This window comes from Gorilla gorilla, chromosome 9 (assembly GCF_029281585.2).
Source record: "Gorilla gorilla gorilla isolate KB3781 chromosome 9, NHGRI_mGorGor1-v2.1_pri, whole genome shotgun sequence".
In the NCBI taxonomy this organism is placed as follows: Eukaryota; Metazoa; Chordata; class Mammalia; order Primates; family Hominidae; genus Gorilla; species Gorilla gorilla.
The window spans coordinates 121,665,796-121,682,559 of NC_073233.2; the positions used below are offsets into that span (position 1 = coordinate 121,665,796).

Below are 16,764 nucleotides of genomic sequence, written 5' to 3' on the forward strand. Positions count from 1 at the left end.
AATCATGACACACAATTATTATTATTTTATTTTCACTGCTCAAATGAATTGTCTGTACTATATTACTGTCTGTACTCTGTAACAATGAGGTATTAAGCCATCTACATTATAATCATCTAGTGCTAGCTGCTGATTTGATTGTATGACAAGCACTCAGAAGTTCTGCATTCTAACTTGAAACTAGTTTAGAATAAAATCTCACTTATTTAATAATGAATAAACATACTTTTTTCATCTCTGCATAGAATCTGAGTGTTTGTACTTTACAGTAAAACATAACTAGTTTATAAAACAGAATACTTCAATCCCTCCTCTACAGTATATGTTATGGTGCATTTTTCCAACACATATTGAGGATGTTGTTTAGAATATCTTATTAATCAATTAAATAATAATTAAGAACCAGGCGCCAATGTAGAAGGAAGAGGACTCATAAAAGAGACTAGCTGTTATGAACCTAGTTCTGATTCACAAAGGAAGACTTAGGGGATTAAGAGCCTTAGAAGAGCAGGGCACAGTGACAAAGCCATTCAGGAGGCTGAGGTGGGAGGATCACTTGAGCCTAGGAGTTCAAATCCAGCCTGGGCAACATAGCAAGATCAAGTCTCTTTAAACACAAACACACACACACACACACACGCCTTAGAAGAAAGTGAACATATTATCTCAAAGCCTTTAAGATACCTCACAACATCTAAAGTCTAGTCTGCATTGTCCAATATGATAGCCACCAACCACATTTTGCTACTAAACACTTAAAATGTGGCTAGTGTGACTGAGAAATTCAACTTTTTAAAGTTTTGATTAACTGAGATTTAAGTTTAAAAATAGAAGCAGGGGTGTGTGCTTATAAAGGGGCAGCACAAAGGAGCTTTGTGGTTTTGGAACAGTTCTGTGTCTTGATTGTAGTGGTGGTTACATGAATTTACACATATGAAAAAATTGCACAGAACTACAGAAACACACACACAAGCATGTAAAACTGGTGAAATCTAAATAAACTCTATGAATTGTACCAATGTCAATTTCCTGGTTTTGATATTGCACTATACTGCACTATATATTACTATATAATATTTAAGATGTTAACACTGTAGAAAATTCAGTGGAGGCACGAGACCTCTCTGTAATTTTTGAATGGAAAAAATTTTTTAAAGCAACAGTATAAAATACTTTTCCATTAAACACAATTTCATTGTTTTGATAGAACTACATTTAACTGCAACTACTGCATCACATATTACTGTTGTATTGTCAAGCACTCAACAGGCACAAATGTCATTTCTGGTATTTCATATAATACATTGCCAAACCAGTCAGTGTCAACAGACTGATCCCAACATGATTTTTTTCTCCAGACTGATCCTATCACAGTTCTTTTCCTCCATGCACTAACATAACATTATAATGTGTTTATTTGAATATTTTATGCATAGAGCGCAAGTTATGGTGATACCTACATAAATTGTAATCATTAAACTGAAATACTCATTTTAATTATGATATTATTCTTTTTCTAGATTAAGAAAATATGTGCAAATTTTTAAATTTAAAACAAAGCATACTATTGATACAGTCAAGTGAAGATGGAGAAGCTGGTAGTACCACTGAAAGAGCAAAGGTAAAAAAGACTAGAAGAAAGTATGTCACAAATTTCACAATCAATGGCAGCTGCAATTTGCTACAACAGGGCAAAACAAAAAAAGCTGCTTGCTTGTTGTATACAAAACATTTTTTTCTTTTTTTTTTTTGAGATGAAGTTTTGCTCTTGTTGCCCAGGCTGGAGAGCAATGGCGCGATCTCGGCTCACTGCAACCTCCGCCTCCCAGGTTGAAGCGATTCTCCTTCCTCGGCCTCCCAAGTAACTGGGATTACAGGCGCCCGCCACCACACCCGGCTAATTTTTGTATATTTAGTAGAGATGGGGTTTCACCATGTTGATCAGGCTGGTCTTGAACTTCTGACCTCAGGTGATCCACCTGCCTTGGCCTCCCAAAGTGCTGGGATTACAGGCATGAGCCACCGCGCCTGGCTACACCACATTTTTTAAGACAATAAAGTGAACAATATTAAGGGACATTTTCAGCAAATACATTAAGAATTTGATGCTTCCTGTGAAAAAAGAATTGACAAAATCAGTCACCTGAAATTAGAATTAAATGTCCAATAAAAAGTGTGATTTTAACAGGACCTGAACTTCTAACTTTCGCCAGCTATAAAATAACTTGGATTCTTGCACAAAAAAGAAAATCCTTTTTAAATGGGGAGATGGCAAAAGAAGTGATCTTGTTTGTTTTTTTTTTAATTTTCTTAAAAATTACAAGGAAAGGACATATTTTTTAAAATGTAAAAGATTTTCAATGAAGCAACCACAGAATACTGTCCATAAAATACAATATCTTTCTAACAATATCAAAGATCAATTGATTCAATTTCTGGAAAACTGCAAATACTTTTCTTTTTTTTTTTTTATGTGTTTATTTTATGCACAAAGAGCCATCGTGGTTTTTTATTAGGTAGATGCCTTGGATAATCCTTTCAAGGAAGATCACTTAGTCCAACTTAATGAAACCAATATCCTTCGCATACTGACGGAGACACTGGCGGCACATATTGAGGCCATATTTCCAGATCAGACCATGCTGGCTTGAGCAGACACGACAAAAGCGAGAATCCTGGCTGAATTTTCACCAGTGGCTCCAGTACAGCTGCTGGTGACCTATCTTGCTCTCAGGAGTGCGATGAGATAAAAAGGCCAAATACTTTTCTTTAGCTTTAAATCATACTTTTGATACATTTTTTCTAAAGGGACTTCCAAATTTGCAAAGAAATATTATCAATTCACAGCCTAAAAAATCAATCTGACTGCATAGTTGTTGTCTGTTTTCCATAGGTATTTTTAATCTTTCACATTTGTCAAAGAATTTCAGCAAGATATGAAAAAATTAATTTTTATTACAATGAATAGTGTTTTAGTTCTATGTTAGGGGAAAAAAAATCCAGATTTATTGGAATTTTAAAACAAAAGACTGGCTGGGCGCAGTGGCTCACGCCTGTAATCCCAGCACTTTGGGAGCCAAGGAGGGCAGATTACGAGGTCAAAAGTTCGAGACCAGTCTGACCAACATGGTGAAACCCCGACTCTAGTAAAAATACAAAAATTAGCCGGACGTGGTGGCATGCACCTGTAATCCCAGCTACTCAGGAGGCTGAGGCAGAATTGCTTGAACCCAGGAAGTGGAGGTTGCAGTGAGCTGAGATTGTGCCACTGCACTCCAGCCTGGGCGACAGAGCGAGACTCCATCTCAAAAAAAAAAAAGAGAAGACTAATGATTCCCTTATTGGTTCACTCCATCACGTGATAGATACCTGTGTTCAGTTTTTTATCTGAAACATGCTCTATAAAAAGTTTAATGAACATTGTTCAAAGCATTCAGTTTACATACATGCAAATACTATAAATTATTACTGGTTAATGGAACTGTTGAAAGAAACAGAAGACAATAAATATGAACTTATGTTCTTTGCCAATGCTCATTAGTTGAATCTGGAAGGGTTTTACAAACATTTACTACATTGTTATCTTCAAGGCTTTGTTAAAACAAAAGAAATGCTTGCCAAATATTCAAATAATCAAAGATAAAAAAATGGCAAAAAACTTTTGTTTTCGTACTTACATCACACTGCACATGAACAAGATGTGTGTGCGTGTGTGTGTGTGTGTATTTGCCAAATATATATATACACACAACTGTTACAGACTGAATTGTGTCCCTGCCCAAATTCATACATTGAAGCCCTAGCCCCCAATGTGACTAGATTTGGATATACAGGCATACTTCATTTTATTGTGTTTTGCTTTAATGTGCTTCACAGATACTGGTTTTTGGGGTTTTATTTTCAAATTGAAGATTTGTGGCAACCCTGCATTAAGCAAGTCTATGAGCACCATTTTGTGCAAGACCATGCGCTCACTTCATATATCTGTGTCACATTTTGGCAATTCTCACAATATTTCAAACTTTTTCATGATTTGACGTTACCACTGCAATTGTTTTGAGATGCCATGAACCACTCATGTAAGACAGTGAACTTAACAAATGCTGTGTGTGTTCTGACTACTCCACTAACCAGCCACCCCTTTCCCTCATACCCTGACCCTTTCCACTCATGTCTCTATCTCCTAGGGTTTCCCTATTCCCTGAGACACAATACTGAAATTAGACCAACTAATAACCCTACAATGGCTTATACGTGTTCAAGTGAAAGAGTCACACATCTCTCACTTTATATCAAAAGCTAGAAAAGATAAAACTCAGTGATGAAGGCATGTCAAAGGCTCAGAGAAGTCAAAAACTAGGCCTCTTGCACCAGTTAGCCAAGTTTTGAATTCAAAGGAAAAGACTGGGTTTTTTTAGTGTAAACATTACTTTTATTTACTTATGTATTTACCTTTACTTTTTTTTTAACTTTTATATTAAGTTCAGGCGTACATGTGCAGGTTTGTTATACAGGTAAACTTGTGTCATGGGGGTTTGTTGTATAGATTATTGCATCACCCAGGTATTAGGCCTAGTACCCATTAGTTATTTTTCCTGATCCTTGTCCTCCTCCCATCCCCCACCCTCCAATAGGCCCCAGTGTGTGTTGTTCCCCAATATGTGTCATGTGTGTTCATCACTTAGCTCCCACTTATAAGTGAGGACATGCGGTATTTGGTTTTCTGTTCCTGAGTTGGTTGGAAAAGCTCTTGAAGGAAATGAAAAGTGTATTAAAAGTGTATTAGTGAACACATGGATTATAAAGTAAAACAACCTTATTTATGGAGAAAGTTTTGTTTTTTGTTTTGTTTTGTTTTTTTGAGATAAAATCTTGCTCTGTCACCCAGGCTGGAGTGCAATGGCATGATCTCAGCTCACTGCACCCTCCACCTCCTGGGTCCAAGCAATTCTCTCACCTCAGCCTCCTGAGCAGCTTGGATTACAGATGGGTGCCATCATGCCCAGCTAATTTTTGTATTTTTAGTAGAGACAGGGTTTCACCATGTTGGCCAGGCTGGTCTCGAACTCCTGACCTCAAGTGATCCATCTGCCCCGGCCTCCCAAAGTGCTGGAACTACAGGAGTGAGCCACTGTGTCTGGCAATTTATGGAGAAAGTTTGAGTGGTCTGTGTAGAAGCTCAAACCCACCATGACATTTTCTTAAAGCCAAAACCTAATTCAGAGCAAGGCCTTAACTCTCTTCAATTCTATGAAGGCTCAGAGAGGTGAGGAAGCTGCAGAAGAAAAGGCTGAAGCTAGCAGAGTTTGGTTCATGAGTTTGAAGAAAAGAAGCTGTCTCCATAATAGAAAAGCTCAAGGTGAAGCAGCAAGTGCCAATGGAAAAGCTACAGCAAGTTATCCAGCAGAACTAGCTAAGATAACCGACAAAGGTCTCTATACTAAACAATAGATTTTTAGTGTAGACAAAACAGCCTTCTATTGGAAGAATATGCCATCTTGAACTTTTATTGCTAGACAGAAGTCAATACTTGGCTTCAAAGCTTCAAACGACAGGCTGACCCTCTTGTTAGGGACTAATGCTGCTGGTGACTTTAAGAAGAAACCATGTTCATCAACCGTTCCAAAAATCCTAGCATCAGGCTGGGTGCGATGGCTCACACCTGTAATCCTAGCACTTTGGGAGGCCAAGGCAGGTGGACTTCTTGAGGCCAGGAGTTCGAGATCAGCCTGGGCAACATAGTGAAACCCCGTCTCTACTAAAATTACAAAAATTAGCTGGGCGTGGTAGCGCATGCCTGTAATCCCAGCTACTCAGGAGGCTGAGGCATGAGAATCGCTTGAACCCAGGAGGCAGAAGTTGCAGTGAGCCGAGATCATGCCACTATACTCCAGCCTGGGCAACAGAGTGAGACTCCATCTCAAAAAAATTCCCAGGGCCCTTAAGGATTATGCTAAATCTACTCTGCTTGTGCTCCAGAGATAGGATAAAGCCTGGATGGCAACACATCTACAACAGCATGGTTTTTCAGGATATTTTTCAAAAACAGCATGTCTTATTTTCTTTTTTGAGACAGACTCTTGCTCTGTTACCCAGTAGTGCAGTGACCTGAACACAGCTCACTGCAGCCTCCAACTGGGCTCAATTGATCCTCCTGCCTCAGCTTCCCAAGTAGCACATGCCACTATGCCTGGCTAATTTTTTATTTTTTTAGTAGAGGCCAGGTATCGCTATGTTACCCATAGCAATACCCAGGCAGGTATCGCTATGTTACCCAAACTCCTGGCCTCAAGCAATTCTCTTACCGTGGCCTTCCGAAGCTCTTGGATTACAGGTGTGAGCTACCATGCCCAGCCAATAGCATGGTTTACTGAATATTTTAAGGTCTCTGTTGAGACCTACTGCTCAGAAAAAAAGATTTCTTTCAAAATATTACTGCTTACTGGCAATGCACCTGGTTGCCCAAGAACTCTGATGGAGATAAACAAGATTAATGTGTTTTGATGCCTGCTAACACACCATCCATCTGTAGCCTATGAATCAAGGAGTGATTTTGGCTTTCAAGTCTTATTATTCAAGAAATAAAATTATAGCTGCTACAGTGATTCCTCTGATGGATCTGAGCAAAATAAAATGAAAATCTTCTAGAAAGGATTCACCATTCTACATGTCATTAAAAGCATTCATGATTCATGGGAGGAGGTCAAAATAGCAAAATTAACAGGAGTTTGGACGAAGTTGATTCCAACCCTCATGACTTTGAGGGGTTTAAGACTTCAGTTAAAGAAGGAACTGCCAATGTACTAGAAATGGCAAGAGAGCTAGAATCAGAAATAGAGCCTGAAGCTATAACTAAATTGCTGCAATCTCATGATAAAACCCGAATGTATGATAAGTTGTTTCTAGTGGATGAACAAAGAAAGTGGTTTCTTGAGACAGAATCTACTGCTGGTGAAGATGCTGTGAACATTGCTTATATGACAACAAAGGATTTAGAACAGTCCATAAATTTAGTTGATAAAGCAGTGGCAGGGTGAGAAGACTGACTCCAATTTTGAAAAAAGTTCTACTAGGGGTAAAATGCTATCAAACAGCACTGCATGTTGCTGAGAAATCTTTCAAGAAGGGAAGTCAATTGATGAGGCAAGCTTCATTGTTGTCTTATTTTAAGAAATTGACGCAGCCATCCAACCTTCAGCAACCACCATCCTGATCAGTCAGCAGCCATCAACATTGAGGCAAGACCCTTCACCAACAAAAAGATTATGACTCAATGAAGGCTCAGATGATCGTTAGCACTTTTTAATAATAATATATTTTTAAATTAAGGTATGTACACTTTTTAGACATAATGCTATAGCACACTTAATAGACGACAGTACAGTGTAACTATAACTTTTATATGCACTGGGAAATCAAAAAATTTGTGGGACTCGCTTTATTGGGATACTTACTTTATTGCAGTGGTCTAAAACCAAACCCGCAATATCTCTGAGGTATGCTAGTAGTCCCTTTAAGGAGGTAATTAAGGTTACATGAGGTCATAAGGGTAGAGTCCTGATCCAATACAACTGGTGTCTTTATAAGAAGAGGAAGAGACAGGAGGATGCAAATGCACAGAGAAAAAGCTATGCAAAGACACATCAAGAAGGCCATCTGCAAGATAAGAGAGGCTTCAGGAAAAACCAAACCTGCCAATACCAGAAGAGCAATGAAGATCAGGAGAACTTAAAACTATGTCACTCAAAAAATAAAAATGTTTATACTGGTGATAAGATATAGGGGAAATAACAGCAACTGTAAAGAATCTGAAAATCCATCATCTGTAATAGATGAATTAGACTCATTCTACATGGCTCCACACCATAGAAACAGCATCAATAAAGTAGACATTACAGGGTAGTATATTGTGACAAACTTTTAAAATAACTACCCTAAAGATTTAATTTGCAAAACTGGCATTTTCGTAGTACTATTTAAGAGTACAGGTAAGAAATGTGAGTTTTAAAAAACAAAACAAAACAAAAACCTGCCTGGTACTCAGAACTGCCCAGGGGCAGGATAAAATGCCTCTAGTTCTCTCTCACTAAAAGCGTTCAGACTGGCTATCTGACCAATTGATGGAATATTATAGAGGAGATTCAGGCATCTGAGATATTTGGACCAAATCATCTCTCCAATTCCTTCTAATCTTTGGATGCTTTGTTTACAACTTAATTTATATCTAGTGAAAATAAAATTGTATTCCTCCCTAAGGGAAGGCTCTGGGAACAAGAAAAACTACCTTGGATTTCTGAAGTTTATGCAAGCCTTAGGATTTTTTTTTCTCTGCTCTCATCAAAACTATAGAAAAGTCCTTGCTTTACATATAGATTATTTATACATAAATATACAGTATATGACTGCCAGGAAGGCCCACAAACAATAGGAGCATTTCTTTTTTACTTTAGCCACAGCAAGAATGGTTAGCCAGGCTATTCAATATGACAGCTGAGAAAAGCACATAGAAGGTAAGTCAAATAGACTTAAAAAAAAAAAAAAAAAAGCAGTATTAAAACACAAGAGACTTCACTTTTAATGGTACAACAACCAAAAACATGACTTACGGAATACAGAAACTGGCTGTGTCTAGTGTGAATACACAAAGATCAACAGGCTGAAATAGAATTTATTTCCTACGTTAAACTAAGTTTGGTTATATCAGATTAATAGAGGTTTTAATGGAAATATGTAAAACAACACTTGGTTCATTTCTTCTTCTCCTATAATTAAAGCACGAGTTCCAATTTGTGATGGTACTGTGAGTCCAGTGAGAGAAGTGCATCCTAGAATTCAACTAAAATAATATTACAAATACAGAATCTGGGGTACCACTGATGGCTCTACTTGTCAATACAATGCAGAGAAGGAATGCAAAATAGGCAAAAAAACAAGAAGGCAACTCTTTTGCCCCTATGGCACAATTTACTCACTTTTGATCCTCCTTTCTCACACATTATAGGCATTTCTACTTTAAAATAATATTTACTTTTATAAACAATATTTACTTTCCAAAATATAAAAGCACTGCCTTGGAGATACATACCTAGAAGCTGTTTCTGGAGCACTTCTAGTACCAGTCTGATCTTTGTAAAAACTTCAGATGGTGATGGATATTCCAAGTTAGTCATTATAGATTCAAAACGAATAATAACTATGTTAGGCTGGCTTTCTATCACAGCATGAAGGGATGGGCAAGATGCCAGCGGCCTAAGGATATACTTCAGCAGCATCTGACCTGAAAAATCATATGAACATTCATCAAAAAATCACCATAAGACACTTCTAGGCCAGGCACAGTGGCTTACATCTGTAATCCCAGCACTTTGGGAGGCCGAGGCAGGTGGACCATCTGAGGCCAGCCTGGCCAACATGGTGAGATCCCGTCTCTACTGAAAATACAAAAATTAGCTGGGCATGGTGGCAGACACCTGTAAATCCCAGCTACTCAGGAGGCTGAGGCAGGAGAACTGCCTGAACCCAGGAGGCAGAGGTTGCAGTAAGCTGAGATCATGCCATTGCACTCCAGCCTGGGCGACAAAAGCGAAACTCCATCTAAAAAAAACACTTCTAAAAAGTAAGCATGTCAAAAAAAAAATATGAATCTTTGAACCTAACAACCAAAATACATACACCATGACATTACACACCAACCATTATGCGGTGCAGGTTTTACCACTGAAGTTTCCCAGATTGTCTACAGATTTTTATTTAAATTATTCAAAAACCAAAAAAAAACAGGAACAGTTGAAAAAAAAAAAAAAAACCCAATCCCTTAATAAAAGGGATAATATTTAGGACAATTCTCTTTGATGAATCAAGAGGCCAGACCCTATATTAATACTCTGCAGAGAATATTTTATCATCTTTTCTGTCTTCCCTTTAATACTGGGCCTCATGAGATTTTGTGTAAATGAAACAAAGTAGCATGCCTTACCAAATGATTTAAGCTTGCTGTGTAGTTCTCCGAGAACAGAAAATGCCAAGAGGACAGAACTGATGGGTGGCATAGGGGTCTTCTCCTCTTTGTGCGATTGTTCAGTGTATAAATGAAGTTCAGTTTGTAGGTAAGATTCCAAACTGCTGGTATCTAAGAAAAAGGAAGAAAAATATCAGCTGTCTCACCAATATGAGATGTTCCCACTTCTATTCCTCAGAGCTCATTCTCTGATATTTCCAACACAGTTCTATTACAAAATACTCCTAATGCAACCAAATATGAATTATGACATACATGTCCTTGGCATCACTTTAAAAAAGGAAATGACTTTTTGAGGTCAGGTGCAGGGGCTCATGTCTGTAATCCCAGCACTTTGGGAGGCCGAGGCAGGAGGATCACTTGAGCCCAGGAGTTCAAGACCAGCCTGGGCAACGTAGTGAGACGCTGTCTCTAACAAAAAATTTAAAAATTGGTCAGGCGTGGTAGCACGCACCTGTGGTCACAGCTACTGGGGGCAGGGTGGGAGAAGTAGTTGGGGCTGAGGCGGAGGGATTGCTTCAGCCTGGGAGTTTGAGACTGCAGTGAACTATGATTGAGCTACTGCACTCCAGCCTGGGCGACAGAGCGAGACCCTGTTTCAAAAAAAAATAAAAATGAGGTCCTAGTTTCACAGACCTTCCTTTCTATGTTCTTTCTGCCAAACGAGTTTAACAAGTAGGGTGTGTTATAACAAATAATTCAACACACCTGCCCTCTTCTCTTAACTAATATTCTACTTGAGAACAGAATCTAAAATTTTCAGGATAACTCCCTTCAAATACCTGACACACATACACATATGCACATATGTGTCTACGTACACACATATGTATATAATGAATTTGTAGGCCAAAGTGGATATAGGAAAGGGAACAGGGGGAGAAAGTTTCTCTTGAAATACACTAAATTTCAAAATCCAATGTTGGAAAATACACCAGGTACAATAGCATGTCCTTTAAATACAGCCTCTGAAGTTTTACTCTCAGGGCAAACAACACACCAAAGAGGGCTCATACCCAGAGGTAGGCAGAAAGGCTGACAGCCAAGTAGCATAAATCAAAGCCAGGGCAGAAGTAATCCTATTTCTTCACCTTGCAAAGCACTCCCTACCTCATTATTTTCCCCAAGGACTGGAAAGAAATTGAGCAAGACCCCTCCTCTACCCACAAGCCTACTGACCCATCTTCTTTCCTAAGCAAGAGAGAGAATGGCTAGATAGCTCCTTTACACTTTCTAGCCAAGATAAACTAGGATTAGGGCTGTCAGGAACAGGCACGTCCTACAAGGCAATGGAAACTTAATGTGGTCGCAAATTGCTATCACCTCCTCTAGCACACTCTCACCACATGACCCCAACTACCCTATCATCTTTTCTCACATTTCTAGGGAACGGGACAGCTAAGAGGGATGTAAGGGAAGCAAGGTGAGGGCACTTTAGGGACCCAGATGAGTTGGTCCTAAGAAAGCATCTTGCTAACATGAGCGCTCAATACAGACATGGAAGATTATGAATGAACCCTCATCTACTAATACAAAAATGTAGAATATATTCAGACACTACACTGGTTCAGGCAGATGAAGCAAAGCAGTCCACCTGAGGTCAGCAGCACCTTTTGATGGTGGGAACTTCCAAACAATCAGCTTCTGCCACTCTTCTCCAAGGTGATAAAGTATGTTCTGTTTCTGTATTGTGAGCTCCATGCTGAGAGATTTCAATATTTTTAAATCAAAGCATTTTCTGGATTTTAATAACTTCAAGCATTTCTGTGCCTGGTAATGAAATGGAATCACTGTTAAACATTCCATCTGGACTCAGGGCAATTAGAATATATTTGCATAATGATAAAAAATACAAAATTTACTGAAAACAAGAAGAGCACTTATTGCTCATGCTTTGGGGAGAGCATTTAGTACCTCTTCCAGACGCTGAGCACCAGTGACATACTTCTTCTCTGTTAATGCACAATTATATTCTTCAATAGCAGTGGAAAACTGAAAAGTATAATATTTTATACATCCTATTATTTCAAGTCTGTTTGCTTTTAAATATTAAGAAATGCTCCCACTTTCCCTCCCCCTCCCCCTCTCTAAAAAAAAAAAAAAGAAAAGAAAATATGAAGACAAAAAAACCCATTATAGTCAGGAGATAGCCATTGACTAATGAGACCTTCCCACCACCAAAACACTAAGGTTCAAGTTGAGTTTACTGACCTCCTGCAACTGTTGAAGCAAACTTAGGACAACTGAGTCTCTTTCCAACTGCTGCTTTAAGTCTGTAAATTCACCGGTTGATACGTGAAGATCACGGCGGACCTAATTCACACATCAAAAACAAGTACTTTTAAGCTATACCATACCTAAGAAATAAAAAATTTAAAGCAAATCAATAAGCTTTACTAGGTCAACATAATTTATGTTGAAATTTAAATGCTAGTTAAGACTGGAATAAAAATCACAGAATGTAGTAGGAAGATACCTTAGAGGTCCAACTAGTCCAAACCCTTATCCTATTGCAAGAATACCCATTCCTCTCAACATAATATCCTCGTGTCACCATCTATTCTTAATTTAAGCAGGTATCTTTCATCAGAGAGCTCACCCACCTGAATTACTAGAAAAGTATCCCCACTGCCAAGTGATAACTCATTCTAGAGTCAGACACCTCTATTAGGAATTTCTTTTTTTTAATTGAAACGGTCTCACTCTGTTGCCCAGGCTGAAGCGCAGTGGTGCAATCTCAGCTCACTGCAGCCTCAACTTCCCTAGAATCAAGCAATCCTCCCACCTTAGCCCTGCCGAGTAGCCAGAACTACAGGCACGCACCACCACGCCTGTCTAATTTTTGTATTTTTTGATAGAGATGGAGTTCTGCCATGTTGTCCACGCTGGTCTTGAACTCCTGGACTCAAGTGATCTGCCCACCTTGGCCTCCCAAAGTGCTGAGATTGTAGGCATGAGCCACAGCACCTTGTCAGAAAGCTTTAATATTGAGGCAGAATCTACCCCTCATTCTGTCCCACCTTATCAATGACTTTACATGATCAATTATTCCCTCTCTCCTAAAATCTCCAATTAACCTCTCCCTAATTTATCTTCATTCATTCGTGAAATATATATTGACTGAATGCCTATAACTGCATGGCTTATCCCATCAAATTTAAGTATGTTAAAATTTCTCCCATCTTTCAGAAAAAATTCCCTCCCCCTTACCAACCACCCTATTGATCAGTAACTGCTTTATTTTTCTCCTCCCTCTCACAAACAGCTTCCTGAAATAGTGATCTATATTCATTGTCTTTACATTCTCAACTCTCATTCACTCTACACCTCACTGTGATCTGGTTCCTAACTGTTCTTGCCAAAAAACAAACAAACAAACAAACAAAAACACTAAACTCCTTGTTGCTAAATCCAAAGCAAATATTACTAGTACAGTCGTGTGTCACTAACAATGGGGACGCATTCTGAGAAATGCAGTTAGGTGATTTTGATGTCATGCAAACATCACAGAGTGTACTTACAGGAACCCAAATGGTATGTCCTACTACGTACCTAGGCTATATAAAACTATTGCTCTTAGGCTATAAACCCATACAGCATGTTACTGTACCATTTACACAATGGTAAATATTTGTGTATCTAAACACAGAAAACATACAGTAAAAATACAGCATAAAAATGGTATACCTGTATAGGGCACTTACCATGAATGGAGGTTGCAGGACTAGAAGTTGCTCTGGGTGAGTCAGTGGGTGAGTGGTGAGTGAATGTGAAGGCCTAGGACATTAGTGTACTCTACGGCAGACTTTATAAACACTATACATTTAGGTAACACTAAATTTATTTTTAAAAATTTTTTTTCTTCATAATAAATTAACATTAGCTTACTGTAACATTTTTACTTTATAAACTTATTAACATTTTTTTTTTTGAGGAGTCTCACTCTGTCACCCAGCTGGAGTGCAGTGGCACAATCTCGGCTCACTGTAACCTCCACCTCCCAGGTTCAAGCAATTCTCCTGCCTCAGCCACCCAGGTAGCTGGGATTACAGGCACCCACTACCATGCCCAGCTAATTTTTGTATTTTCAGTAGAGATGGGGTTTTATCATGTTGGCCAGGCTGGTCTCGAACTCCTGACCTCAAGTGATCTGCCTGCCTCAGCCTCCCAAAGTGCTGGGATTACAGGTGTAAGCCACCGCACCCAGCTAAACTTTTTAACTCTTGTAATAACACAGCTTAAAACGCAAACACACTATACGCTGTAGAAAAGTATTTTGTGTGTGTTTTTATTTCTTCTAAAAAAAATGGGATACATGTGCAGAACATGCAGTTTGTTACACAGGTATACATGTGCCATGGTGGTTTGCTGCACCTATTAACCCGTCCTCTTAAGTTCCCTCCCCTCACCCCTCGTCCCCCAACAGGCCCTGGTGTGTGTTGTTCCCCTCTTTGTGTCCATGCGTTCTCATTGTTCAACTCCCACTTATGACTGAGAACATGTGGTGTTTAGTTTTCTACTCCTGTGTTAGTTTGCTGAGGATGATGGCTTCCAGCTTCATCCATATCCCTACAAAGGACATGCTCTCATTCCTTTTTATGGATGCATAGTATTCCATGGTGTATATGTACCACATTTTCTTTATCCAGTCTGTCATTGATGGGCATTTCGGTTGGTTCCATGTCTTTGCTATTGTAAACAGTGCTGCAATAAACATATGTGTGCATGTGTCTTTATAGTAGAATCATTTATATTCCCTTGGGTATATACCCAGTAATGGGACTGCTGGGTCAAATGGTATTTCTGGTTCTAGATCCTTGAGGAATCACCACACTGTCCTCCACAATGGTTGAACTAATTTACACTCCCACCAACAGTGCAAAAGTGTTCCTATTTCTCCACATCCTCTCTAGCATCTATTGTTTCCTGACTTTTTAATGATCACCATTCTAACTGGTGTAAGATGGTATCTCATTGTGGTTTTGATTTGCAGTTCTCCATGACCAGTAACGATAAGCTTTTTTCATATGTTTGTTGGCTGCATAAATGTCTTCTTTTGAGAAGTGTCTGTTAATATCCTTTGCCCACTTTTTGATGGGGTTGCTTTTTTCTTATAAATATGTTTAAGTTCCTTGTAAATTCTGGATATTAGACCTTTGTCACATGGGTAGATTGCAAAAATTTTCTCCCATTCTGTAGATTGCCTGTTCACTCTGATGATGGTTTCTTTTACTATGCAGAAGCTTTTTAGTTGAATTAGATCCCATTTGTCAATTTTGGCTTTTATTGCAGTTGCTTTTGGCATTTTTGTCAGGAAGTCCTTGCCCATGCCTATGTCCTGAATGGAATTGCCCAGGTTTTCTTCTAGGGTTTTTATGGTTTTGGATTTTACATTTAAGTCCTTAATCCATCTTGAGTTAATTTTTGTGTAAGGTGTAAGGAAGGGGTCCAGTTTCAGTTTTCTGCATATGGCTAACCAGTTTTCTCAGCACCATTTTACTGAATAGCAGATCCTTTCCCCATTGCTTGTTTTTGTCAGGTTTGTCAAAGATCAGATGGTTGTAGACATGTGGTGTTATTTCTGAGGCTTCTGTTCTGCTCCATTGGTCTATATGTCTGTTTTGGTACCAGTACCATGCTATTTTGGTTACTGCAGGCTTGTAGTGTAGTTTGAAGTCAGGTAGTGTGATGCCCCCAGCTTTGTTCTTTTTGTTTAGGATTGTCTTGGCTATATGGGTCTTCTTTGATTCCATATGAAATTAAGACAGTTTTTTCTAATTCTGTGAGGAATGTCAATGGTAGTTTGATGGGACAGCACTGAATCTATAAATTGCTTATGGCCATTTTCATGATACTGATTCTTCCTATCCATGAGAATGGAATGTTTTTCCATTTGTTTGTGTCCTCTATTATTTCCTTGAGCAGTGGTTTGTAGTAAAAATATTTTATTTAAATTCATCTTCTATAAGCTTTTTTCTACTTTTAAATTTTTTGTTTTAACTTTGTAAACTTTCCTGTTAAAAACTAAGACACAAACACACACATTAGCCTAGCCCTACGAAGTCAAGATTACCAATAGGTGATAGGAACTTTTCAGCTCTACTATAATCTCACAGGACCACACTTGTATATGTGGTCTGTGGTCGACTGAAATGTATTTAACAGTACTGTGTTAACTTTCCTTCCTTCTGAAACATTCTTTTCCCTTAGTTCCATGAAACTATTCTCTACTGATTCTCCTCTTAGTTCTCTAGCCCTTCCTTTTTCACTCGTTTGGGAGCTTCATTTTCTGACCACTCCGTATATATTGATACTCCTTTCTTCCTGATTGTCTTACTCCAAACCAGTGGTTTTTAACAGGAAGTGATTTAGCCCCAACCTCAACCAGGGACATCTGGCAATGTCTGAAGACATTGGCTGTCACTGGTTTGCACCATGAGAGAGTTCTATTCACATCTAGTGAACAGAGGCCAGGGATACTGCTAACACAATACGATGTACAGGACAGACCTCTACAACAAAGAATTATCCAGCCCAAAACATCAATAGTGACAAGGGTGAGAAACCCTGCTTTATATACTCTTTCTGGGCAATCTTGTCCATTCCCATGGCTTCAATTACTAAGTGCTGCTATCTCGAGTCCACATTATTTTCCTCATGTCCAAACATGTATATGGGTAAGATGATGTGGAAACTGTCCACTAAAATCCATTCTCCTTTTTTCCATATTAATAGCACCCAACTAG

At 38.7% G+C, this 16,764-nt stretch overlaps 1 protein-coding gene and 1 pseudogene across 1 annotated transcript in view; both read right to left on the reverse strand.

Moving 5' to 3' along the window:
• ZW10 (zw10 kinetochore protein) overlaps positions 1–16,764 on the reverse strand; it is a 40,900-nt gene that overhangs the window by 15,411 nt on the left and 8,725 nt on the right. The window contains exons 3-7 of the mRNA XM_004052154.5: positions 12,230–12,331; positions 11,933–12,010; positions 11,629–11,788; positions 9,977–10,129; positions 9,086–9,277 (exon numbers count right to left, since the gene is read on the reverse strand). Coding sequence (XP_004052202.4) covers positions 9,086–9,277; positions 9,977–10,129; positions 11,629–11,788; positions 11,933–12,010; positions 12,230–12,331 — 685 coding nt within the window. The remainder of the gene's footprint in view (positions 1–9,085; positions 9,278–9,976; positions 10,130–11,628; positions 11,789–11,932; positions 12,011–12,229; positions 12,332–16,764) is intronic.
• On the reverse strand, positions 2,480–3,421 carry LOC109028695 (small ribosomal subunit protein uS14-like; annotated as a pseudogene).